This window comes from Macrotis lagotis, chromosome 3, assembly GCF_037893015.1.
Source record: "Macrotis lagotis isolate mMagLag1 chromosome 3, bilby.v1.9.chrom.fasta, whole genome shotgun sequence".
NCBI lineage: Eukaryota > Metazoa > Chordata > Mammalia > Peramelemorphia > Peramelidae > Macrotis > Macrotis lagotis.
In genome coordinates, this window is record NC_133660.1 from 226998066 (window position 1) to 227025873 (window position 27808).

Consider the following 27808-nt stretch of genomic DNA (forward strand, 5'->3'; position numbering starts at 1 on the left):
GAGAGCCTAATAATTGTGAGTTACCTCCCTTCTTAACTGTCTCTTTTCCCTACTCTTGTCCCCCCCACCCCCCAACAACTATGGTACCATGGTGTTCTTCTCCCAGGGTGCTAAAGGATTTTCTCTTCAACATAGTAGGCCCTTACTCTTAATGTGAGCTAAGATCTGGGTCATGGCTTTTCCAGATAGTGTGGTTCTTCCTCAGGTAAAAGACCTTTAGAAATTACCTTACTTATATAGAATCCAGTTGTTCTTGCACTAATACAGTCCTGTTTTCTTCTTTATTTTAATTGAAACAATGGGAGGTGTGCAATCTAATTATTTCTTAGAACAGAGAAGCCTTTTTAAAAATAAGAGGGAGCTTATTTTTATATTTAAGGAATTTTTTTCATATTTAGAAGGAAACCAGGTACCTCAGTTGATAGAGTTCTCAAGCTCTGGAGACACAAATACCTGATTTTAAATATGACCTTAGGTACTCGCTAGCAGTGTGATTCCTGGATAAAACACTATGAATAAATAGGCTGTCTCCATATCCTCATCTGTGAAATGGGGATAATAATTGTACCTACCTCCTGAAGTTTTTTGTTAAGACAAAAATGAGATTATATTTGTAATGTTTTTTGTAAACTTTAAAGTGCTATTTGGATTCCAAGATCATATTTAAAAAGTTGACTAAGGTAGCAGTTTTATTTATACTTTCCTTTTGCATTTGCAGATTATTTCAGTGTGACATTTATTTAGGATTTACCATGTACAGGGTGCTAGGATTCCAAAGACAAAAACTGAAACCATTCCCTTTTACTCAAGAAGCTCATCTTCTATACAGAGGAAACAATAATTATAAGATAAACTAATAAAAGTGATTTCAAGATTGAGAGGAAGACAAACAACTACAGTTTTTAGAAAGTGAATATGCTCTTCAGTTTTATAATTACCCTCTGCATGAATATGTGTTTTTTTCTATATGTGCATTAAGTAACATAGCTTTTTAAAGCAAGTTGTTCCACTTTTTTTCAAGTCAGCAGTCAATAAACATTTATTAAATTCCTATCCTGTTGGGCTTGGGACTCAGCTAAGTTAGGAGGAATAACAAAGAAAGACCAAAGACAGTCCCTAACCTTGAGGAGCTTGCCATTTAGTGAAGGAGACCACATATAACAGCTATGTACAAACAGACTCTATTGAGGAGAAATAGGAAACTCTAGAATTAGGAGGGATTGAGAAAGATTTTTTGTAGGAGGTGGATTTTAGCTGAGACTTGAAAGAAGTTAGGGAGACTAGGAGGCAGGAATGAAGAGGGAAAGAAGGGGAAATGGTGGGAGGAAAATAGGGTGTAAAATAAGAAGAAAGGTGTGGAAGAGGGGGAACCAAGTTATGAAAAGTTTTAACCTCATTTGTATTATATTTGTTTTCATCTATTTTTGGACAATGCCCTTTAAGGGTTTTTGTTATTTGCAGATAATTGATTTTTGGTCAAATTTAAGGAGATTCATATTACCTTATGTACAACTCAAAGGAAACTTAGAGATTATTTAGTATAGGTATTCTTTATGAACTTGGATGGGCAGAAAATTATATCTTTATTTCAGTTCTAATTGATTTCCTTTGAAATCCAATATATCTCTATTTTATGCATTTAAAACATTATTCTGAGATGGTCAAAAAGAAAAATGATGCCAAAACATTTAAGAACTTTTACTCTGTTCCAAGCTCCCTCATTTTACAGATATGAAAACTGAGACCTTGGAAAGTTAAATGATTTACCCAAGTTCCCGGAGCAGAGTCTAAATCCAGCATTCTTTCCACCAAATGCAGTTCGACTTGTAATGCTCAGGACATCATTTTGATTTCTTTGTGCATCGTGTAGTTTCCCTTTGTTCCATGACAAGAGGTTACAAACAAACAGTAGTTATGAGTTGGACCATGATCCTAGGACCATAGGTTTTAGAATTGAATGGCAGATGATAGATGGTTTAGTCCATATCCTTTCATTTCACACAGAGGAGAACTGGGGCCAGGGAGAGGAAGAGATCAACATTGGCAGCTCTAGTTTTGCCCATTTCCCAGGTAACTAGAAGAGGGCACCATAATACCTAGCAAAAGACCATCTCATTAGAAGAATGATTCTTAAGGCTTCTCTGCTGTAGGCATGGAGGTGCTAAATTGATATTCCTTTTAGATTTATTTTTTTAAACATCAACACAATATAATAATACAAATGAAAATACAAATGAATACAAATGAAAAATCATGACTCTTGCCCTTGGAGGAACTTAAAATTCAAAGGGAAAGAGATATTTGTATGCAAATATCAGATATTTAAGATTCTAAATCTTAATTTTCCAGAGAAACATAGAAACTAATCTAGAAAGGTTTACTCTAGAAGGTGAGCCTTGAGTTTGAAAGGGGTTTGAAAAAAATGAAAAAAAAGGGGGGGGTTTGGCAAGAAGAGTTGTTAGCACAGTTTGTGGTGTTTAAAAATTATTGCTGGAATATCTGAAATTCTCAATAAAAATTCCAGGAAGCCTAATAGTTTCTGGGCAGCAAGTGTGGATTTAAGGGGAAAGAAAAAAATTTTCCTTTTGGGAAATCCCCATATGCCAAGAACTGAATTTTCTTATGGAGGTGTCAACAAATAGACTAGGATACTATAGAACCTGTTCCCTTTTCTTTCTGTTTTCTTTCCTATGAAGCAAAAATCAGTTGACTTATTTTCAAACTTATCATTCTTTTTTTTTTTAAAAAAGACTGCTTATTCAAGGGTTTCTAATTTGCTCCTTTCAGCCTCTGCACTCCATGCAGTTTACATACATATTGGGAGAACTTTTTCCTGGGGCACCAACTGTAAATGAGGCTAAGTTTGATTCTTGATTAATACATCTATCATACTTATCTCTTCTTTTTCTCTTTTTCTTAATTTATTTAAGGAAGTGGGGTTAAGTGACTTGCCCCAAGGTCACACAGCTAGGCAATTATTAAGTCTGAAGTTGGATTTGAACTCAGGTCCTCTTGACTCCAGGGCCGATGCTCTAACCACTGTGCTGCCTAGCTGCCCCCCAGCTGCCCCCCCCACTTATCTCTTTTGTGCAGCCTATAACTCTTCCAGGCTTCTTTGATTTCTGTTTTACAATATTCTAATCATCAGGAAAGATCATGGAAGAGGGTAGTCAGATGTAAATACACTTTTGAGGAAGGACAGGTGAAAGGAGCAATGCTGTGACTCAAGAGAACTCTGATGGACTTATAATAGAGAATGCTATCCATCCTAAAGACAGAGTTGACGGTATCTGAATACAGACTGAAGAATATGTTTTTCATTTATTTTTCTTGAGGTTTCTCTTTCTTTGTGTGTGAGGGTTATATTTACAACATGACTATTGTAGTGATGTTTTTCATGGCTATAAATTTTTAACTTACACCAAGTAACTTGCTTTCTCAGTGAGGGGTAATGAAGTAGGAGAGAATTTGGAACTCAAGATTTTGGAAGTAAATATTGAGACATGGTTTTGCATGTAGCTGGGGAGAAAAAATTTAAAATAGAATATTCTTAACTCTACAGGACAAATAATAGTAATGTGATCCTTTGAGTTAATGGTACTCTAAAATGTTGCACCAGTCATAGATTGTATTAAAAGTATTTCATGTATTCTGCCTCACATTTCTTTTACAGCTGGAATTACAATCCTTCCTGTTGACCAGATTTTTTCCTTTCATATATTATCATTTATCTAAAGACTTAATTTGATTATTTTGGATAGATTTCATTTTGATGTCCTATTTTAGGTCATTCTTCATTATGTCAGAAAAGTAGAAGGCTAACAAACCCTGCTACATCGTTATGCCTTTTTCATCCATTTGTATAAAGAACTAAGGTCCTCAAATTTCAAGTTCTCAGTCTTAATCTTCACATAGAAATTCTAACAGGGAAATTAATTTGAGATAGAGCAATAGCTATACTTTGAAGGGCAGTTCACTTTACTCCCTGTGTTTTCTCTTTTTTCCCCTTTGCATATTTTCATTTCTTAGTATATTTTCATTATGCAAAGGAAAAAAATGGAGACTGGTGTAGTCAGAGGAGAGAAGAGTAAATAATCCACCTTTCATTGAATTGTTCTTAGTACTTTATCCAGATTTCTTCTTTGATCATATCACATTCTCTTTTGTATTAAAATTTCTTGTACATGGATAACCTTTACACTCAGTCAGGCTTTCATCACCTCTTTCCTAGAATATTACAAAAGCCTTATGACAGATCTCCCTATCCTTTATACTGCTAATGTGGAGGTCTTCCTATATTACTTCCCAGCTAAGAATTCTTTTAAGTAGATACCTATTTGTTTTAGATTTTTTTGCAAAGCAATGGGGTTAAGTGGCTTGCCCAAGGCCACACAGCTAGGTAATTATTAAGTGCCAGATTTGAACTCAGGTACTCCTGACTCCAGGGCTGGTGCTCTATCCACTGCGCCACCTAGCCACCCCAGATACCTATTTTTCAAAGAACAAAATATATACTTAGCCTGGCATGTAAGATTCCCCTCACACCCACCCCAAGTCTGGTTTTCAGTCTAACTTCCAACTCTCTTCACACTAATTCCTCTCGAACACTTACATCTGACTAAACTAAACAACTGCTGTTCTTTAATGACCTTCTACTCTTTCATTCTACTCTACATTTTGGTGAAGGCTAATTCTAATTCTAGATTATGTCCTTCATTGATGCCTCTTGAAATCCTTTTTCTTCAAGGTCTATTTCAGGTACCACGTTTTTCACAAAGCCATCCCTGATACATCCCTGATAATTACTTCCTCCTAAAAGTTTCCTATTAACACTTAGTCTGGGGCTTTCCTTTGACTTTGTCACAGTCTTTCTTGTATCATACTTATTTTTTTTATGTGTATGCATTGGTATTTGATTGAAACTCCTTAGGAGTATTGACTGTGTTGTCCGTCACCATTATATCCATAGCACCAAATACAGGACTACAGACTTAATAAATATATTTTAAATTTAATTTCCTAAAATGTAATACTCTTGAGTATATTATAATTCACTTTCTCTGAGAGCAGAGCAAAGAGAGTTTTAGTAGATCAGATGTTCAGGATAATAGCAGGGAGAGCTTCTCAGACTCTCTGAAATCAAATGAGAGCTTATTAATGTTGTGAAAATGATAATAGACTTCAAAATGTGCTCATATATTTGTCACAGAAGTAGCTTTTTTTCCCAAAATCCATTTATTAAATTAATTTTGTCTTTTTTTTTCAATTTAACAGTTGTTCCTCTAAAGATTTATAGATACTGTAAAAATTGTTATTTTAATGTACAGTTCTCAAACTTGACTTTGAAAGGGTGAGTGTAAAGGGGTGGGGGGATAATAACAATTAGAAACCTTAACTGGTCCCCAGTATTCTGGGTGTATTTTCTGGAAGATTTGGGCAGAGGCATAGATGACATTGACATAAGCTAGGAAGGGCTTTAGAGAGCTTGTTCTTTGGACAGGTTGAGGAAGTTCTGATATTTGTGGGGAAATGGCTTCATCTGGCTAGTTAATTGGAAGAAATAAATCTCTGCCTTATTCATTGAGAATGGCTTAATGCTTTGAAATATTTGACCTATTAAGTTTGATAATAAAGTTTTCATAAAGTTTTATAGCAAAGAGGGCCCTCTATCAGATGTCAAAGTGGTGTGATTTCAAATCATTTCAAATTTCAAAGATTTCAAATTCCATCTTTGTTGCTCAAGTATTGTGTGACTTTGGACAAGTCATTTTGGTCTGGAAACCTTGTTTTCTTATCTCTAAAGTGAATTTAGATAATTGACTTCTAAGGACTTTTCCAGTTCTATTGAATTTATTCTTCTATTCCTACATATACATATATATATATATATATATATATATTTTTATATACATTATATATATATATATATATATATATATATATATATATATATATAATGTTTATTTCAGTTCATTCCAGTCAGTTTGGCATCTATCTTCACCTATAGGTCTTCATAGAAGACTGCTGTCCAGTCATCTAATGGTAGTTCAGTTATATACTGCTGTTAAAAATCATGTAACATTCTGTTGTAGAAAATAAACAAGAGGGTTTCACCACTCATTTGGGCTTTGAAAAAATCAAAGTTGGTTAGTGAAACAACATTTAATGAGCAGTCCTACTTTGCTGCTCCTTTCCTATCTTTACAGTCTATTATCTGAAAAGTTTTTTTTAAGACATTGGTCACTGAGTACTTAAACTCAGTTATCAAACTTATTAGCCAAGTGGCTTATAGTCTAAGACTTTGCTCTGTTGATTTTAGTATTCCTGCTGCCAAACTCAAGATAACTTGAAACAGCTCACCAGCATGCGAGGGCCAGGGAAGGGAGGATATTTTTAAGGAGTCTCAGGAAGTTTGCTAGCTAGAACGCAAATATTTTAAAATCCAAGCTGTGGAAAATATGAATTTTAGGTTTCACATTAAGGTGTGTTTTCCCTTCAAATCTTGGCATCTCCCAGTTGAAATCTGTGTGTGGTAGCAAGAATGCCTAACTATTAGGTTTTAAAATAACATTTTGGATGGAAAACTTTCTTCCCTACCAACCATATCATTCCATTCTTTTAAAGCAGATGGCTTCATAGAGAATTATAGTTTTACTGGAGCATGATACTAAAATGGATGAGTCAGTTAAATGAAGAAATCAAAGCTAAACTTGAAAAATGAATGAGTGCTGTTGTGAATATTTGTTTAATATTAGCACAGAATAGTCACTAACTTAAAAACTTCATAGAATCTCAGTGAAGTGAGATTTAAACAAAAGACAAGTCAACTTTAAAGATTTTCCTTTAGTAACAGACACTTGAATATGATACTTGATTGTGTTTATAACTGTTAATTTTTTGAGCAGTAGCAGTTGGCAGTTTAATAAAATCCTCTGATTATCAGTGTTTAACCTCTATAAAATTCCTAGGTCTCTAAGAATAGGAAGGAACCTAAAAGATCATTTATCTTTTGTATCTTTGAACTGGAAATATATTTGGTTGTCCAGACCTCTGAAACTATAAATAGTAGCCAGCCAGCCAGTCAGAACACATTTAATCAGCACTGACTGTGAGCCAGACATTGTGCTTTAGTTTTGGGGTTACAAAGATAGGCAAAGGCTGGCCTTTCAAGAAGGTGACAGTCTAAGGGGGAGATGACAAGCAAAAAACAGTCTTTAGATGGGTTAAATTGGAGATGATCCACAGAGGGGTATCAGCATGAAGAGGAGTTGGGAAAGGTTCCAGAAGATGGGATTTCTGTTGGAATTTAAAGGGAGCTGTGGAAACCAGGAGGGAGAGATGAGGAGAAAAAGACTGGGGGTGGGGTGGGGGGTGGACAGAGAAAATGCCTGAAGCTGAGCTACCTTTCAGATTATAAAAGGTTACAGACACTTGCCTTGCAGTTCTTGTATGTGGGAATGCATACATCCTCCTTCCCTTCTTATAGAGAAGGAAATAAATTAAGGTTATTTGCTCACACTCACATTAGACAATAATAGTACTGGAACGCAAGACTAGACAAAAAAAGTTCAAAACTCTCTTAATATATTTTAAGTGAATGAGAGAATGAAAAGGTATTTATCAAGAATTTTCTCTGTACAAGCACTATATTAAGTGCTCGAGATAGAAAAAATAAGGAAAGGACAGTCCCTGATCTTCAAAAGTTCATATTCTCATAAGGAAAGAAACCACTTAGAGAAAGTTTCTGCTATAAGTTAGCTAGCTGCAAAGGCCCACTGGTTCTTAGGATACAGTGTCAGATAGATGGTAATGCTTCACTGGAGTTTGAGAGGAAGTGGTGATGGAAGTAATAGCTGTGAGTTTTCTGTTTTAATGCTAGTCATGTACTTTTCTTTTTCATTGCACTGTTGCTTTACCACTTGCTCCCACCACTCCATAAATATTTTTATAGCGATTTCTTTTTTTATTTAATGATTTCTTTCAGTTAATGATTTTTCTTATTCTAGCTACTTTGATTTTGTTTGTGCAAATATTTTCAGTTTTATGTAATTAGAAGTACATATTTTAACTTCTGTAATCACAATTATCCTATGTTTAATTAAGAATTCTCCTTGTATCTATCATTCTATAAGACATTTTCCTCCCATTCTCTATTTTTAAAAAATTAATCTATAAATTAGTGAAAATGTGTAAAATGTTGGCTTAAAACTCATATCTGCTAAACTGTCTTCTAGTTTTCCTAGCAATTTTTGACTTAGGGCAGCTGCTATCAAACTTCTCAGTTTGATTGAGGACCCCCAAGTTTGTATGTGGGTTATATGCTATTGATATTTAATATATTAGAAGTTAAAATTGATAAAGTTTTAAAAATATTTCTTAATTCATTTTAAAATAATGACAAAACTATTTCATGTTAACAGAGATTGTTATTTTTATGAAAAAATTTCCAGGACAAAAAGTATAGTGAAAGTAGCCTTGTTTTACATATTTTTGTAATTCTTTTTCATGGTCTGGCTTTATAGAAATCTATTGCTTCTACATTCATTCTGTTGTAATATATTGTTTTAGTTAAAGAATATGAAAGATTTATTTAGCCTCCTTTAAGTATGTTGTTAGAAAAATTAGGAATATTTTAATAGGAAGCATCTTAGAATTATTATTATTAAAATAGTTTTGAAAGAGTCTTAGGGGAGACCCCAAGAGCTAAATTTCTAATTTAGGGAATCCTCAATCTAGTAGTTGATGATTTGGATTTATTGGTCACATGGCTAACATGTTTGATTAATTCTGGGTCTTACCTAGTCTTTACAATTTACTAAATTTTCCATTTTTAAGCAATATGTGAGTTTTAGAGAGATTATTACTTTATGGTTTAGTTTGAAACTAAACAATTCAGGATCCTTTATTCTCACCTACTTTTTTTCATCATTTCCCTTGATCTTTTGCTCCCATAGATGTATTTTGGTATTATTTTGATAAGTTCTAATAATTTGGTATGGCACTAAATTCATAACGTAATTTTGATAGTATTTCTTTTTTTATTATGTTGGCACAGTCCAACCATAAACAAAAGACAATACCTACAATTATTTGTTTTCATTTGCTTTTGTATACAAGTCCTGAGAGTATCTTTTTAATTTGATTCCCAAATTTTTTTATGCATTTTTGTAGATATTCTGAGAGTTTCTTTTTCTGTCTACTCTGGCAGATTTTTGTTAGAAATTTACAGATAGGCTAATGATTTTTGCTACTTTATATTATATCTTGCTTCTAATGATCCTTTACCTTTCTGTTCTATCATTTTTTAGGTTTCTACTACTATTTGAGTGTAGTAATTGAATATAATAATAATAATACATGTATAATCTATATCAGATTATTTGTTGCAGTATCAAGGGGAGGGGAGAGGGAAGAAAAAAATGTGGAACTCAAGATCTTAAAAAAATTAATATTGAAATCTATCTTTGCATGTAGTTGGAAAAATAAATTATAATAAATAAATATAATAAATAAAAAATAATGGGTTCTATATTTGCTATGCTGTAGGACCCAGTATTATTAGCTATTTAAATTTCTTTGTAGTTATATGATTAATGTTCTTTTTGGAAATCAGTGTCTGTAATTATTTGATCTATGGTTGGTTTTCAAAGGGAATAAGACAAAGGAATCCAAGAAATACACTATTATCAACTCTTCCCTCCCCCCCCCACACAAAAACCTCCCCAACTTCTCAATGCCACAAACAGATACACCAGAATTTAAAGTATTACATGGTGATAGAAAACATATAAAGGGGGTGAGGTCATCTATGAGATAATTGTAGAGAGAAAAGGGAAAGATGTCCAAAATTGAACTCTTAATCTTTTCCCCAAAACCCAGTCTTCTTATAGTTGTATGGAAAAAATGTTCTAAATCACTATTAATTATAGAAGTGTAAATTAAAACAACTCTGGGGTGTCACCTCACATCTATCAGATTGGTTAATATGACAAAAAAGAAAATGACAAAAGTTGGAGAGAATGTGGGGAAAATTGGGATTCTGATGCACTATTGGTGGAGTTGTGAACTGGTCTAACCATTCTGGAGAACAAGTTTTTTCTTTTTTTTTGTTTTTTTTGTTTTTGCAAGGCAAATGGGGTTAAGTGGCTTGCCCAAGGCCACACAGCTAGGTAATTATTAAGTGCCTGAGACCGGATTTGAACCCAGGTACCCCTGACTCCAAGGCCGGTGCTTTATCCACTACGCCACCTAGCCGCCCCTTTTTTCTTTTTTCTCAGGACCTCAGGACCTCCTGACTCCAGGGCCAGTGCTCTATCTACTGCGTCACCTAGCCACCCTGCAGCATTCATTTTTATAAAAATTTTTTCCTTCCTCCCCAAAACAGCAAGCAATCTGATATAACCTAAATGTGTAACATCATGTTAAACATATTTCCATATTTTTCATGCTATGAAAAAAGAATCAGAATAAAAGGGAAAAACCATGAGAAGGATAAAAACAAACAACAAATTTTTAAAAAGTGAAAATAGTATGCTTTGATCTTCATTTAGAATCCACAAATCTTTCTCTGGATATGGATGGCATTTTCCATCACAGTTCTTTTGAAATGTCAGTCTAGTATAAGTGATCATCACATAGTGTTGCTGTGTACAGTGTTTTTCTGTTTTTGCTCATTTTACTCAGCATCAGTTCATGTAAATCTTCCTAGGTTTTTTTGAAATCTGCCTGTTCATCATTTCCTATCTCACGATTGTATTTCATTACATTCATGAACCGCAACTTGTTCTGCTTTTCATCAATTTCTAGTTCTTTGTCATCACAAAAAGAACTGTTAATATTTTGTACATATTTGTTCTTTTTCCTTTTTTATGATCTTTTTGAGTTACAGGTCTAAGAGTTACATTGTTGGATCACAAAGTATTCACAATTGGATTGCCCTTTTGGCAAAGTTCCAGACTGCAATTTGCAGATTTCAGAAAAACCTGGAAGAACTTACATGAACTGATATAAAGTATAGTGAGCAGAACCAGGAGAATATTATACACACAGTAACAGCAACATTGTGCAACAATCATCTATGATTGTCTTAACTCATCTCAACAATACCATGATCCATTTTTGCCCTGCAAAAAAAAAAAAAAAGAAAAAAAAACTTGTTCTCCAGAATGGTTAGACCAGTTCACAACTCCACCAATAGTGCATCAGAATCCCAGTTTTCCCCACATTCTCTCCAACTTTTGTCATTTTCTTTTTTGTCATATTAACCAATCTGATAGATGTGAGGTGACACCCCAGAGTTGTTTTAATTTGCACTTCTATAATTAATAGTGATTTAGAACATTTTTTCCATACAACTATAAGAAGACTTGTGATGGAAAATGTTATCCTCATCCAGAGAAAGAACTGGTGTGGTCTGAATGCAGATTGAAGCATACTATTTTTACTTTCTTTATTTTTTTTGTTTTTTCTTTTTTGTGACCTGTAAATTTTTTTTACAAACTGTTTCTTCTGTCACACCATGTCTAATGTGAAAACCAGAAAAAAAACCCTACCCTTCTGCCACATTCGTCTTTTTTTATTTTCATGACATCAGTACCATTCTTTCCAACTAATAGTTGGAGTTATCATTCACTTTTTCATCTTCCTCCCCCTGTACACTGAATCAGCTGCCAGATTCTGATAATTCATTTTCTTTCCAGACTGTCTTCTATTACTCCCTTTTCTTTTTCCATTGCTACTACTTTCATTATCTCTCACCCACACTATTTAGTTCAATTTGATCACTGTTTATTATATGTAGGACATTATGTCAAGCACACAAAATTGCAAAAATTACAGTTTCTCAGTCCCTCAAGGAGTTTACAGTCAAGTGAGTATATTTAATACTCCCTTAAATAAATATGATATAAGATTTACTGTACTGAGGGTAAATGTTCTTTTTTTTAAATCAATGTGCTAGAAGAAAATTTCTAGAGGAAATGAAACCTATCCCTAAGTCAGCTTCAGGAATTAGGGAAAGTTTCATGGAGAAAGTGACAGCTAAGTTGAACTTTAAGAAAAAGGATTTAAATAAAGATGAAAGAATCTGTGCTAGAATTGAGATCACCTTATGTGTATGTAAGAAGGGAAAAGGTGGCATAATGAGATCAAAGAACAACTTCTGCCAATACCAGTAACAAAAAAGTTAAAGTGGGAACAGATGGTCAAAGGGAAACATATCAATACTTTACAAGAAAAGTGTTGATTTTGGAAGATTCTCAGATCTAATTGAGCCTCATTGTTTTGTCTTAATTTTCCTTCATTTATTTTGATGGTGTATGGGGGTATGTATGACTGTGAAATGTAAAACAAATGGCTTGCAAAAAAGTTTCCCTTGTTTGACCCTGTTGTCAATTGTGTCCTTGTCCTTTGAGGTTGATTCAATAGAATTTATACTATCTCATTGAGAACTGTTTTAATGAGGATGTCATAAAATGGTAAAAGCTTTGGTCTCCTTCAGTAATCTTGGTTCTAGAAACAACTTTACCAAGAAGCTTACCTTGTAATCATAAACAAATCACTTCCACTCCTGGACCTCTCTTTTCCTATCTTAGATGACTGGGGTTTGGCTAGACCATCTCTAAGACCATCTTCACAACCTGATTCAGTGGCTTCCTGACATTCTTATACAGTATGAAAGCTATCCTGCTGATCTCAAATATCATAGAATGTCATAGCAGAAAGAATTCTTAGGCATTATCTTAACTCAACCTCATTGTACACAAGCTGAAACTTAAGTCCAAAAGGAAGTAACTTGCTGAAATATACATGGGGTAGTAAGAGTTAAACTAAGATCTGAAAATAAATTCTCTGCTTCAAAATCTAGTATTATTCTTCTAAACCTTTACTATTCTATAATAGCATATTCTGTTATGCCACTATGGAAGTAATTTGTCTAACATCTTATAGTTAAAAGAAGAACTAGGGATAGATTTTGTTATTCTGTGTTTTAGAACACTTTTGACTTTTTTTTTAATGAATAAAATTACATGGTATCTCACATTTTTATTATGAAGATTGTGTGCCTTTAAAAGATTAGGATTTAAAACAAAAGCTTCAGTCCTATTTAGGCATTGCTTCAATTTTCAAAAACATGTACATTTCTTCATGATATTCAGTGACCCTTGCTTTAGATTCTTTCCAAGGTTTAAGACAACATAAACTTAATGGCCCCAGAATAGATTATTCTGGGTGCCAACTCAGAGTTGTAAGGTTATAATTTCTGTTTTAGGATGAAACTCAATGTAGCATAAGACTCATAGAAGCCTAGAGTGTTAGAAACAACGAGGATTTTTTAGTTCATCTATTTTTAATCTATTTTATTTCATGGATCCTGTATTGAAAATGCAGTGGAGCCAAAGAACCCCACTTCTCAGAACTATATGTTTAAGTGTGCAAAATAAAATATATAGGATTAATGAAAACCAATTACATTGAAATACAGTCAACAAAATACTATTTAAAAAACAAGCCAGATTTCCAAACCCCAGGTTAAGAACATTTGATTTAGTCTGTCATCTTTATTTTACTGACACCGAGGTCAGGGAACTTATTCAAGAACTTTCAAATTAGTGATTGAGCCAGAACTAGAATGTAGGTTTACTGACTTCCTTATGATCTCATAGTGACTGATGGTAGGTGCTCAATAAATGTTGAGTGAATGTCATTTTACAGTTTTTTAAAAGTTGGCCATATTTTTATAGAACTCTTTCTATAACTTTCATTTCTAGCACTATACTGTTTTAAAAGCACTTTTCATCACCACAAATAGAGGGAAAGTATCTATTAGATATAGCTCAGATTTTTTTGCATAATTTTCATAATATGTAAATATAAACAATTATTTGTTATTTTAAAGAACTGATAATTTCTTTTTTTAAAGCTTTTATTTATTTTGAGTTTCACAATTTTTCACCTGATTTTACTTCCCTCCCCCCCACCCCCCACAGAAGGCAATTTGTCATTCTTTACATTGTTTCCATGGTATATATTGATCCAAATTGAATGTGATGAGAGAAAAATCATATTCTTAAGGAAGAAATATAAAGTATAAGAGATAGCAAGATCAGACAATAAGATATCAGTTTTTTCCCCTAAATTAAAGGTAATAGTCCTTGGTCTTTATTCAAACCCCACAGTTCTTTTTCTGGGTACAGATGGTATTCTCCATTGCAGAGAGCCCCAAATTGTCCCCAATTGTTGCACTGATGGAATGAGCAGGTCCATTGCCTCCATGTTGCTGTTACAGTGTATATTGTTTTTCTGGTTCTACTCATCTCACTCAGCATCACAGAACTGATAATTTCTTATATCACTTTTTCAAGAAGCTTAATCTATCGCTAATAAATGCTTATCTAAGTCTTTAGGCTACAGGAATGCCTAGAGTCAAAAAAAAAGTGATCAGAGGAAGAGCTTGAATGGGGGAGGTATGGGGGAAAGGAAGTTGAAGGGCTGGAATCTGATCAAAAGGAAAAATAGGGTCTTTTGAAAGACACAGAATCAGTATTCAATATATTTTATTTAGGAGAGGTGTTGGATTCATTTGGATGCAGGTCTGAGTATGAGAGTCAGAAGAATTTGTGATAAGGGAACACGTTAGCTTATAAATCCTTGAGGAACCGAATTAAGGGGTTTGAATTTTATTTTAGGGGTAAGTTGGAAACTATATCACAAGTTGTGTTGCAGTCTTGGAACAGCAAGCAATCATTTGGGTTAGCAACTGAGCAAAATTAAAAACCAATTTGAAACATTAATTCAGTTTTTCCCTGAAAATATCCTCCCTTTAGTTTGAATGTGAGTGAGAATGGCAATGCTGAGCTTCCTATTTGTATCCTTCCTGGAACAGTAACATATATACTGTTTGTTTTCCCTTTACAGATTGCATTCTCTCAGCACAGCAACTTTATGGACCTCGTACAGTTCTTTGTGACCTTTTTCAGGTACTTGTATTTCTGAATACTAAAACATTCTGCTCTTTGAATATTAGGTGATTGGGTTTCTTAAACAGAATGACTTCATTAAAGAAAGAATAATTACCCTTTGTTTCCATAGCAGGTGGGTCTTACTATGTAGAGTAGGTATGTTTTTAGAAAATTGTATGTTTTAAACTGGGGTTTAAAGGAAACAAAAATAAACTCAGTTCAATTTGAAAAATTCTTGCTCTCTTTTATAAAGTGGAGAATCTTTTTGAAATGTGAATAACTTCCTTCAGAATACCCATAGAAATATGGTTGGCAAATTTTGTTTGTGTATCAGTTTTTCATAACATTGAATGGGCCCACCTGCTTTAAATTGTGAATGATTAGGATATTTCTTCAGTTGAAGGTAAAGTATTCCAATTTTTTAATAACATAAATGTGCATTCAAGGTGATCTTTAAAATTCAAAACCTGAGTACATTTGGGGTTTCTCTGATTCAGGGAAATCACAGTTTCTGACTGTCAGTAGTTTCTCTTCTCCTATATCAAACTTGAAATTGATTAGCAGATCAAAGATCCCACTTCCCTGTCACCAAATGTTATCTATTTCATGTGATGACCTATGGGATTTTAGTTTATGAATTCCAAGATAAACAATAGAAGTCAACCAAACATAGCCAGAGAAACCCAATATAAGACTGTGAAACCCTGACACTGATACTGATTTTATTCTCTTTTTATTTATGTGCATGTACCCATACATGTAGTTGTCCTGTGAGTATATGATATATGTATATTTATTCATAAAACAAATGAAAGATATTAAAATGCATACCAAATAAACTACATGCAAATCATTACTTATACTTTCTGAAGATCTAAGGCTACTTGACTGTAAGACCCTATCAAAAGAGGAGTTAATTCTCTGTGTTAGGCTTTGGGAGTTTTATTCAGGACTTACTCTAATGACACCCAATGAGGTGGGTCAGAAGTTTGAATAGAGAAATCAAATCTCGAAAGCAGGTTTTTAACTTGGAAGGAGTATCCCATACTTTCACTATCTAATTCAGAAAAAATTAGTACAATTCAATTTGCTCTATTTTTCCTTAGTTGCATTGTTTTCTACAGATAGTATAGTTCCTTTTGTAATCTGAATTGTTTTCTAGGTTGGCAACTAGGCAACTCAGTGGATAGAGAGTGGAACCTGGAAACAGGAAGATCTAAGTTAAGATCCACTCTTTATCTAGCTGTGTGACCCTGGGAAGTCACTTTAAGATTTGTTTGCTTTAGTTTCCTCAGTTCAAAAATAGGGCTAATAATGACACCCTGTTTCCCATGATTATTGCGAGGATGGGCTCATTGTTAAGTGTTGTACAGAGAAACTGGCTCAGAGTTAGCACTACAGAAATATTTTTACCTTTCCTTAAACACCAGTCCAAGGCCTTATCCATTCCCTGCTTTCTCTTGAGGTTTTATAACTACATGTATGGTACTAAAATTTTCAGTTAAGCTAGGATATCTAAATTAAGATGTTTGATTCATTCATTCAGCAAATATTAAGAAATTACTGTCTAACATGTTATGTTATATATCATGATAGAGGTATAAAGTTTACATAATAGTCATTTTTTGCCTTTGTGGACCTTGCAGGGGATAAAATAGCACAGAGATGTGTAATCTTGTTTTTATCAGTCTCAAGATGCAGAACTGGGATTAATGGGTAGAAGTTGTAGAGATAAATTTAGATACGATATAAGGACAAGCCCCTAAAGTCCTGTGTTTTCATAATTTTAATGCCTATTTAAATCCTACATATCCAAAGGGTCTTCACAGCTTAGAAAATGGCTTTGAAAGATGCCAAGTGTGAAAATTCATCCTCCTTTGGCCATCCTTTAATATAAAGTTTTAGATGACAAGTGCTTTAGGGAAAGAACAAAATAAAGTTTTGTGTGTAATCTGGTAAAGGAAAAGAGAAATATTATTATTATTATTATTATTATTATTATTATTCAGGAAATACCTCATGGAAGATGTGACCTTTGAGTTCAATTTTAAAAGGTGGATGGGAATTGATAGGCAAAAAGTGGGAAGTAGAAAATATTCTACATATAGGGGAATATAGTGTGAGTAAATTCACAGAGAGATAAAAATCCAGAGCATTTTCATTGTAAGTACAGAAATATTCCAGTTTGGCTGGAGCAGAGCAATGTCAGATAAATCTGGAAAAGTAGAATGGTATTAGTTTCTAAAGAACTTTGAGTTTTTAGATAGACAGTAGATTACCAATTAAGATTTGTTCATGGGGGCGGCTAGGTGGCGTAGTGGATAAAGCACCGGCCTTGGAGTCAGGAGTACCTGTGTTCAAATCCAGTCTCAGACACTTAATAATTACCTTGCTGTGTGGCCTTGGGCAAGACACTTAACCCCATTTGCCTTGCAAAAAAAACCTAAAAAAAAAAAGATTAGTTCATGAATAAAAGATATAATAATGCAAAGATATAATCTCATTATAAGAAAGACTATTCTTGAAAAATTAAAGATGGAGAGAAGACAGGAGATTATTCCAGTTGTCCAAACTAATAGTAATGAGGACCTGTAAAACAAAGTCAAAGAAAAGAAGAAAACATAAATAGCATTTCATACATTTCAAAACAGATTAAAAGAAAATTGTCCATATTTCTTAGAATGTCAAATGAAACCCCAAAATGAAGGAACATCATAGCCAAAATTCAAAGCTTCCAGATCAAAGGAAAAAATGCTGCAAGCAGCTTTAGGAAAAAAGAATTCAAGTACCAAGAAGGCACAGTCAGGATCACACAGGACATAGCAGGATCTCAGAAACTGAGATTTTGAAATATGATATTCCATAAGGCAGACTATGTAAGCTGACAGCCAAGAGAAACTTACCCAGAAAAATGGAGTGTAACTCTGTTGGGGGGGGGGCGACTTTAATAAAATAGAGGACTTCCAAATATTCCTAATGGATCATTGAAATTCAAGCTTAAAGTTAAAAGAAACAGAAAAGGGTAAACAATCATATAAGGAATATAAATTATTTACCTTCTGATAAGAGAAGATGATACATGTGCCTCTTTGAACCCTATCAGTTGATCATAGAGGACAAATTAGACAGAAGACCTGGGACTGGGAAATAGGTTTCTTATGCTTTAATGATCTTAGAAGAATGGAAAAATGGGGAAGAAAAATATATTGGGGCTGGAGAGGGAAGAGAAAGAAAAGTCTTATCTAATGTCACCTGTGAATCCACAGCATCATTCTTCCTTACTAAATTCCTAAGCCCAGATTCCTCTGATTTAGAGCAAGGTTGATTATATATTGTTCAGCTTTAAATGTTCAGATATGTATTTGTTTATATTTCCACATATGTTTATATATATTTATATACTTTTCCTTATATGTGTGTATGTGTATATTTCTTTCTGTTTATATATTTCCTTTGGGACATGGCCAGCCAATGTGGAAATTTGTTTCACTTGACTATACATGTTTTTAACAGAGGTTTTGTTTTTCTTCTCAATTGGAGAAGGTGAGGGGGGAGGAAAGATGACAGAATTTTGCTGATTAAATTTTTTTAAAGAAAGAATTAATTGTAAAAATAAAGAAAAAATAATGTAAAGAAGCAGAGAGGTATCCTGGCTTCCATCAGAATACTGGAAGGTTAAAAAAAAAGTGACACAGGCAAGAAAGGGAAGGCAGACATCCGAACCCTTCAAACTAAGCAATAGATAATCAACTTTGTTCTAAAACTTTGGGAGCTGGGCTCTTTAAGGGGGAAGCACCTACTACTACTACTTTAAAGAATAAGGCTGTGGATTCAGAAGTACTATAGGATGAATTCATTTAGTAAGGATCAGACAAAATGGTCTTGTTAGTGACCCTGTTGAAGAATACTGAGGAAACTAATATACATATCCAGCTTTTGGCATAAAATCTCCCCAATACATATCACACTTAATGATTACTACTCAGCTCGGGTAATTCACATGGGCTCAGACAATACTTCCAGAAGAAAGCTAAGTTTACAATAGCATAGACAAACTTGGGCATGATCCTGAAGTATTTTTTAGAGGTATGCATTGTTATTTTGAATCAAAGGCAAGAGCTTCAGAATAGACATAGATTTTAGGAGTAAATAACTAGTTAAGTAAAGGATATTGTAATGGACCTATCACAAATTAATATTATGTTTTATATATTTTTTAAAACTAACATTTTATTTTGTTTAATGCTAACATTTAAAAATATAATTCTGGTGCTCTTGGTATTGTATTTGATTGGAAATTGAAACTGGAAATTGATTGGAATTGGAAATGGAGTTTAATTCCTGTCCTGGAACATTGAAGTTCATCACTATTTCTCAAACAGGATTTGAACTCATATCTCTTGTCTTAAAAGTTGGTTCTCTATCCAGAATCTAACTTCATCTCTTGTTTTGAAAAAAAAAGAAAAGAAATAGAAAAAAATAAAATCTAACTCAACAATTATCCACAGTGTATGTAATATTCAGCACTCTACCTCTTAAAAGAGTCAAGAGAGATGCATTTTCTCAATTAGTCTTAGAAACCCAGGTTGGTAATTATAGGTATGCAAAAACCTGAGAATTCAAAGAAAATTGATCATTAAATAAATAAACCCAGACTGAAGCAGGAAATAGCCAAAACAATCCAAACTTAGACAAAGAAAATGAGGAAGCCATTAATAAGTTGCTAGAGAAAGAAATTGGGACCAAGATTATTTGAACAGTCATTCAAAAAATATTTTTTGTAGAACTGTTGTATAGCTGCTATCAACCTGATTTCAGGCTTAAAAATCCTTTTGCTTTTTTTTTATTTAAATTTATTTTTATTAAAGATATTATTTGAGTTTTACATTTTTTCCCCAATCTTGCTTCCCTCCCCCCTCCCCCCCAACAGAATGTACTCTGTCAGTCTTTACTTTGTTTCCATGTTGTACCTTGATCCAAATTGGGTGTGATGAAAGAGAAATCATATCCTTAAAGAGAAGTCTAAGAGGTAACAAGATCAGACAATAAGCTATCTGTTTTTTTTTTCTAAATTAAAGGGAATAGTCCTTGTACTTTGTTCAAACTCCACAGCTCCTTATCTGGATACAGATGGTACTCTCCTTTGCAGACAGCCAAAAATTGTTCCCGATTGTTGCACTGATGGAAAGAGCAAGTCCTTCAAGCTTGAACATTACTCCCATGTTGCTGTTAGGGTGTACAGTGTTTTTCTGGTTCTGCTCATCTCACTCAGTATCAGTTCATGCAAATCCCTCCAGGTTTCCCTGAAATCCCGTCCCTCCTGGTTTCTAATAGAACAATAGTGTTCCATGACATACATATACCACAGTTTGCTAAGCCATTCCCCAATTGAAGGACATTTACTGGATTTCCAATTCTTTGCCACCACAAACAGGGCTGCTATAAATATTTTTGTACAAGTAATGTTTTTACCCTTTTTCCTCATCTCTTCAGGGTATAGACCCAGTAGTGGTATTGCTGGGTCAAATGGTATGTACATTTTTGTTGCCCTTTGGGCATAGTTCCAAATGGCTCTCCAGAAGGGTTGGATGAGTTCACAGCTCCACCAACAGTGTAATAGTGTCCCAGATTTCCCACATCCCTTCCAACAATGATTATTATCCTTCCTGGTCATACTGGACAATCTGAAAGGTGTAAGGTGGTACCTCAGGGAAGCTTTAATTGGCATTTGTCTAATAATTAATGATTTAGAGCATTTTTTCATATGGCTATGGATTACTTTGATCTCCTCATCTGTAAATTGCCTTTGCATATCCTTTGACCATTTGTCAATTGGGGAATGGCTTTTTGTTTTAAAAATATGACTCAGTTCTCTGTATATTTTAGAAATGAGTCCTTTGTCAGAATCATTAGTTGTAAAGATCTTTTCCCAATTTACTACATTTCTTTTGATCTTGATTACATTGGTTTTATCTGTGCAAAAGCTTTTTAATTTAATGTAATCAAAATCATCTAATTGGTTTTTGGTGATGTTCTCCAACTCTTCCTTAGTCATAAACTGTTCACCTTTCCATAGATCTGACAGGTAGACTAGTCCTTGATCTTCTAATTTGCTTATAGTATTGTTTTTTATGTCTATGTCCTGTAACCATTTGGATCTTATCTTGGTAAAGGGTGTGAGGTGTTGGTCTAATCTAAATTTCTTCCATACTAACTTCCAATTTTCCCAGCAATTTTTATCAAAGAGGGAGTTTTTATCCCAATGGCCAGACTCTTTGGGTTTATCAAACAGCAGATTACTATAATCATCTCCTGCTTTTACACCTAGTCTATTCCACTGGTCCACCACTCTATTTCTTAGCCAATACCAAACAGTTTTGATGACTGATGCTTTATAATATAATTTTAGATCAGGTAGGGCTAAGCCACCTTCTTTTGCACTTTTTTTCATTAAGCTCCTGGCAATTCTTGACTTTTTATTTCTCCATATGAATTTACTTACAATTTTTTCTAACTCATTAAAGTAATTTTTTGGAATTTTGATTGGTATGGCACTAAACAGATAGTTTAGTTTTGGTAGAATTGTCATTTTTATTATATTAGCTCTACCTATCCATGATATTTGCCCAGTTATTTAAATCTAATTTAATTTGTGTGAGAAGTGTTTTATAATTGTTTTCAAAAAGATTCTGAGTCTGTCTTGGCAAATAGACTCCCAAATATTTTATACTGTCTGAGGTTACTTTGAATGGGATTTCTCTTTCTAGCTCTTCCTGCTGTTTCTTGCTAGACATATATAGAAAAGTTGATGATTTATGAGGGTTTATTTTATAACCTGCAACTTTGCTAAAATTGCTAATTGTTTCCAGTAGTTTTTTAGATGATTTCTTGGGATTTTCTAGGTAGACCATCATGTCATCTGCAAAGAGTGAGAGTTTTGTCTCTTCCTTCCCAATTCTAATTCCTTCAATTTCTTTTTCTTCTCTAATTGCTGATGCTAACATTTCTAATACAATATTGAATAGTAGTGGTGATAATGGGCACCCTTGTTTCACCCCTGATCTTATTGGGAATGCCTCTAGCCTGTCCCCATTGAATATAATGCTGTTGATGGTTTCAGATAGATACTGCTAATTATTTTAAGGAACAGTCCATTTATTCCTACACTCCCTAGTGTTTTTAATAGGAATGGATGCTGTATTTTGTCAAAAGCTTTTTCAGCATCTATTGATATGATCATATGATTTCTGATAGGTTTGTTGTTGATATAATTGAGTATACTAACAATTTTCCTAATATTGAACCAACCCTGCATTCCTGGAATAAATCCTACTTGATCATAATGTATTATCCTAGTGATGACTTGTTGTAATCATTTTGCTAAGATTTTATTTAGGATTTTTGCATCTATATTCATCAGGGAAATAGGTCTATAATTTTCTTTCTCTGTTTTAACTCTTCCTGGTTTAGGTAACAGTACCATATTGGTTTCATAGAAAGAGTTAGGCAGAGTTCCATCTTTCCCTATTTTTCCAAAGAGTTTATATAGGATTGGAACTAATTGTTCTTTAAATGTTTGGTAGAATTCACTTGTGAATCCATCAGGCCCTGGAGATTTTTTTTAGGGAGTTCAGTAATGGCTTGTTGAATTTCTTTTTCTGAGATAGGGTTGTTTAGGTATTTAATCTCTTCTTCATTTAACCTGGGCAACTTATATTTTTGTAAATATTCATCCACTTCACTTAGATTATCAAATTTATTGGCATAGAGTTGGGCAAAATAATTTCGAATTATTACTTTAATTTCCTCCTCATTGGTGGTGAGTTCACCTTTTTCATTTATGATACTAGAAATTTGGTTTTCTTATTCCTTTTTTTTAATCAAATTGACCAGAGGTTTATCTATTTTATTGGTTTTTTCATAATACCAACTTTTGGTTTTATTTATTAATTCAATAGTTTTTTTGCTTTCAATTTTATTAATTTCTCCTTTAATTTTTAGAATTTCTAATTTGGTACTTAATTGGGGATTTTTGTTTTATTCTTTCTCTGATTTTTTTAGTTGCATGTTTAGTTCATTGATTTCCTCTTTCTCCAATTTATTCATATAAGCATTTAGAGCTATAATATATCCCCTGAGAGTTGCTTTGAATGAATCTCATAGGTTTTGGTATGTTGTTTCATTATTATTATTATCTAGGATAAAACGGTTAATTCTTTCTATAATTTGTTTTTTGGTCCACTCATTTTTTAAAATGAGGTTATTCAGTTTCTAATTTGTTCTGGGTCTATATCTACTTGGCCCAGTATTGCATATGACTTTTATTGCATTGTGATCTGAGTAAGATGCATTCACTATTTCTGCCTTTCTGCAGTTGATCATTAGGTTTTTATGTCCTAGTACATGGTCAATTTTTATATAAGTTCCATGTACTACAGAGAAAAAGGTATATTCCTTTCTATCCCCATTCAGTTTCCTCCATAAGTCTACCATATCTAATTTTTCTAACCATCTATTTACCTCCCTAATTTCTTTCTTGTTTGTTTTATGATTCGATTTTTCTAGATCTGATAGTGGGAGGTTGAGGTCTCCCACTAGTAGAGTTTTGCTGCCTATGTCTTCCTGTAATTCTTTCAGCTTCTCCTCTAAGAATTTGGGTGCTGTCCCACTGGGTGCATATATATTCAATATTGAAATGACTTTATTGTCTATGGTACCTTTTAAGAGGATAAAGTTTCCTTCCTTATCTCTTTTAACGCTATCTATTTTTGCTGCTGCTTTGTCTGAGATAAGGATTGCTACCCCTGCTTTTTTTACTTCAGCTGAAGCAAAATATATTTTGCTCCAGCCTTTTACCTTTACTCTATATGTATCCCTCTGCTTCAAATGAGTTTCTTGTAAGCAGCATATTGTAGGATTCTGGTTTTTAATCCACTCTGCTATTTGGTTACGTTTTAAGGGAGAGTTCATCCCATTCACATTCAAGGTTATGATTACTAATTCTTTATTGCCCTCCATGCTATCTTCCCTCTGTTTGTATTTTCCCCCTTCCCCCCCTTTATCCATATTCCCCAGTCTTTTGTTTCTGAAAACCACCTCCTTCAGTTTGTTTGCCCTCCTATATCACGCCCTCCACTTTCTTTCCCCTTTCCCTTTTTCCCTTTTCCCTTCCCTTCCTTTTGTTATTTCCCCTTATTTTCCCCACTCCCCTTCCCTTTCTCCATCCCCCCTCCCCTTTTCCCCTTTTAATACTTGAAAGGTTAGATGTTTTATAAGTTAACTGAGTATGTGTAGCTTGACTTTAAGCCAAGTCTGATGAGAAGATTCAGGTGTTTCTCCTCTGCTCCCTTCTTCCCAACTATTACCATAGGTTTTTTGTACTTCTTAGTGTAATGAGATTTACCCCATTCAATCCCCTCCCTCCTCCCATCTCTTTCATGTCCCCCTTTTTAGGGCAGTAGTGTTTTTTTTTAGATCATTCTATTTAAGTCATAGAAAATTCTAAGTGTCTGTCCCTTTTAGTTCTGTATATTCTATCGAATAGAGTCAAAATTCCTGAGAGTTATTAGAGTCTTTCTCCCAAGTGGGGTTAAAGCCAGTTACCTCCCATTAGATAGTAGTCTCATGGATAAGGTCATGAATGTCCATCATTTCTGGCTAGGTGTATTCTCTCTGTTAGAGTTACATTTCTCAAGGTTTATGAGAATCTTTTTTTTTTTTACCCCCATGCTGGGATATAGCCAGTTTCAACTTACTGGATTGCAATTTTTTTTCTTTTACCACCCCCCCCTTTTTTTTTACCTTTTCATGTGTCTCTTGAACCTCTTGTTTGATGCCCAAATTTTCTATTTAGCTCTGGTCTTTTCATCAGAAATTTTTGGAATTCTTCCATTTCATTAAATGTCCATCTTTTTCCCTGGAAGAGAAGGCTCAGCTTTGCAAGAAAGTAGATTCTTGGCTGCATTCCAAGCTCCCATGCTCTTTGAAATATCTAGTTCCAAGCCCTTCGATCCCTTAAAGTTGATGCAGCCAGGTCCTGTGTGATCCTTACTGTGGCTCCTTGATATTTAAATTGTTTCTTTCTGGCTGCTTGCAGGATTTTCTCTTTTATCTGATAGTTCTGCAGTTTGGCCACAACATTCCTTGGTGTTTTCATTTTAGGATCTTTTTCTGGTGGGGATCGATGTACTCTTTCAATAACTACTTTGCCCTCCGATTCCATGATATCAGGGCAGTTTTCCATCACTAGATCCTGTAATATTAAGTCCAGGCTTTTTTTCTCTCTTCAATGTTTTCAGGAAGTCCTATAATTTTCAGGTTGCCCCTCCTCGATCTATTCTCAAGGTCAGTGGTTTTGTTGATGAGGTATTTTACATTTGCTTCTATTTTTTCTATTTTTTGATTTTGTTTAACTGACTCTTGCTGTCTCATGGAGTCATTAGTTTCTGTAGACTCCATTCTTTTTTGGGGGGAGGAGTTTTCTTCGTTAACCTTTTGCAACTCCTTTTCTAATTGGTCAATTATACTTTTGAAAGAGCTTCCATTTGACCAATTGAGGTTTTGAGAGAATTAATTTCTTTTTGCATTTGCCCATTTGAAGATCTGAGAGATTTGTTTTCTTGTTGCAAGGTATTGTCTCCCCCAAATTTTCTAGTTGATTTTTAAACTCCTTATTTCTTCAAGGAAGTCTTTCTGTATTGAAGACCAGATTGTATTCTCCTCAGAGGTTCCAGGTCTCTCTGAGTTAGTATCTTTCCCTTCCAAGAATTTTTCTATGCATCCACCTTTCCGCTGACCCTTCTTCATTTTGCTGAGACCTGAGTTTTGGAGGGGCTGGTTCACAGGGGCTTGGGATCGCTAAAGGCTTTACTCACTGAGTGTGGTTTCTTTGGCTGGCCAGTAGGAGGTGCTGGTTGCTTTCTCTGGAGTGTCAGTGACCTTGGTTGAGGCCTTCTCCTTTTCCTTGAAGGGAGGAGTTGGAGGTATTGAATTCTTTTGCCTTCAATCATGGTGGGCTTTACCCTGGCCTGAGGTCATTCCTCAGCTGGGCTGGTTCTTCTGCTCACACACCTGGGCCTGAAGCAGAAGTAGTTTGCATTTGTTTGTTAGGGGAGAAGTCTGAGTTGTAATGGGACTCAGACCAGAGGAGCCCAGGGATGGTATCCACAGCTCCCCTGCTCCAGAATTCTCCCCCCAGCCCTGTCCGGGATCTCCAGGGGGACAGCTCCAACTCCAGCGCCTCTGCTCCCCCACAGACTCATGCCCCTGTGGTCCAGCCCCACCTCTGATCCAGCAGGTCCCACTCTCGGGCCCTCTGACTCCCGGTTCCAATTCAGCTGCTAGTCTGGTTGAGCCTGGCTGATCTTCCCTCTGGGCCCACACTCACCCGCTCGAATTCAGCCACAGCTCCTGCTGGAGACAAATCCCTAGGTAGATGTTCTTTCTTCTGGCTTTTCTTTCTGGGTTTTTTTGAGTCAGATTTCTTTTAAGAGGTTTGTTTCATGTGGTAGATGGGGAAGAGATCAGGAGACTTTAGAACTGTGCCTGTCTTCTCTCTGCCATCTTGGCCGGAAGTTCCCAATCCTTTTGCTTTTTAAGCTTTGTCCACCTCACCTTGGTATTTGGAGTTATTCAAGCCAATTAGGAGATAGAATTTTCCATGAGTAACCCCAAAATGCTTGCTTTGGGTTGAACCTCACACTTCTTCTATACTGCCTTAGGAATTTAGTAAATACTAGCTTTAGCTATTTCTTTTAAGTAATAAATTTATTTATTATTTATTTGTTTGTTTATTTGTTTATTTTAGGGAATAAATAGAGGGCAGCTAGGTGGCATAGTGGATAAAGCACCGGCCTTGGAGTCAGGAGTATCTGGGTTCAAATGCCGTCTCAGACACTTAATAATTACCTAGCTGTGTGGCCTTGGGCAAGCCACTTAACCCCATTTGCCTTGCAAAAACCTAAAAAAAAAAAAGAAAAGAAAGAAATAGTTAAATTATCTAAGGGTTTGTATACTTCTTAGTCAGAATGCTGGTATTTCATCAATTTTAAAAGACCACAAACCAAAGCTTAAATCAACACTTAATTATTTTTTTCCTTTCTTACTTCCTTTTCCTCCATATCTACCATTGCTCATTTAGAACACCTGCATAAAGAAGAGCAAAGAAAAAGTGAACACATTTTGGTAAAAAGAGTCTTAAACTAGAGTTCCAAAGTTCTGAATTTTAAACCCAGCTATATCTTCTGTCTTAAACTAGCTTATATGACTTTGGTCAAGTCAGAAAACTTTTTTGAGCTTTCTTGTCTAATGGGGAGTAAAAAATTTGTCTTAAAGAACTAAACATTCAAAATGAAATTTCTATCTGTGAAAAAAAGGGGAAAAAAGTCATCTTTTAAGAACCTGCAAATATTTTTTTTGTCCTAGCCCATTCACTGAGTTATTTGATCTTTTCTCAATTGTTCAGAACACCAAGCAGTCACTTCTTTATGAAAATTAATATTATATTTCACAAGATAAAACTTTAGAAAAGGAAAATAAATTGATTTGAGGTTTAATCACAGACACAAAGACACACACATACAGAGTAATTTTTCTCAAATGGTCACATAGCTAGATTTTGTATAAATGATATTTCTCCAGTTAAGGTCTCATTCTATAGTAATTATATTTTTTGCTAATGAAGTAATTATAAATGCTTTGTTCAGCATTATAAATGTAGTTGTCTACTCAGGATTGGATAGACAGGAAACTGGAAAGAGAGAAGTGATATTTTCAGCATATTCGTAATTGTATTCTCTTGACTCTCTCAGTTTAGACACCAGGCCTGAAGTCAGAAAGACCTATCTTCT

At 34.4% G+C, this 27808-nt stretch overlaps 1 protein-coding gene across 4 annotated transcripts in view; it reads left to right on the top strand.

The window, feature by feature from the left end:
- The window catches only part of ATRN (attractin), a 229602-nt gene that overhangs the window by 142160 nt on the left and 59634 nt on the right, over positions 1-27808 (top strand). For all 4 annotated transcript variants that reach the window (XM_074229992.1, XM_074229994.1, XM_074229991.1 and 1 more), the window contains exon 25: positions 14917-14978. In XM_074229992.1, coding sequence (XP_074086093.1) covers positions 14917-14978 — 62 coding nt within the window. The remainder of the gene's footprint in view (positions 1-14916; positions 14979-27808) is intronic.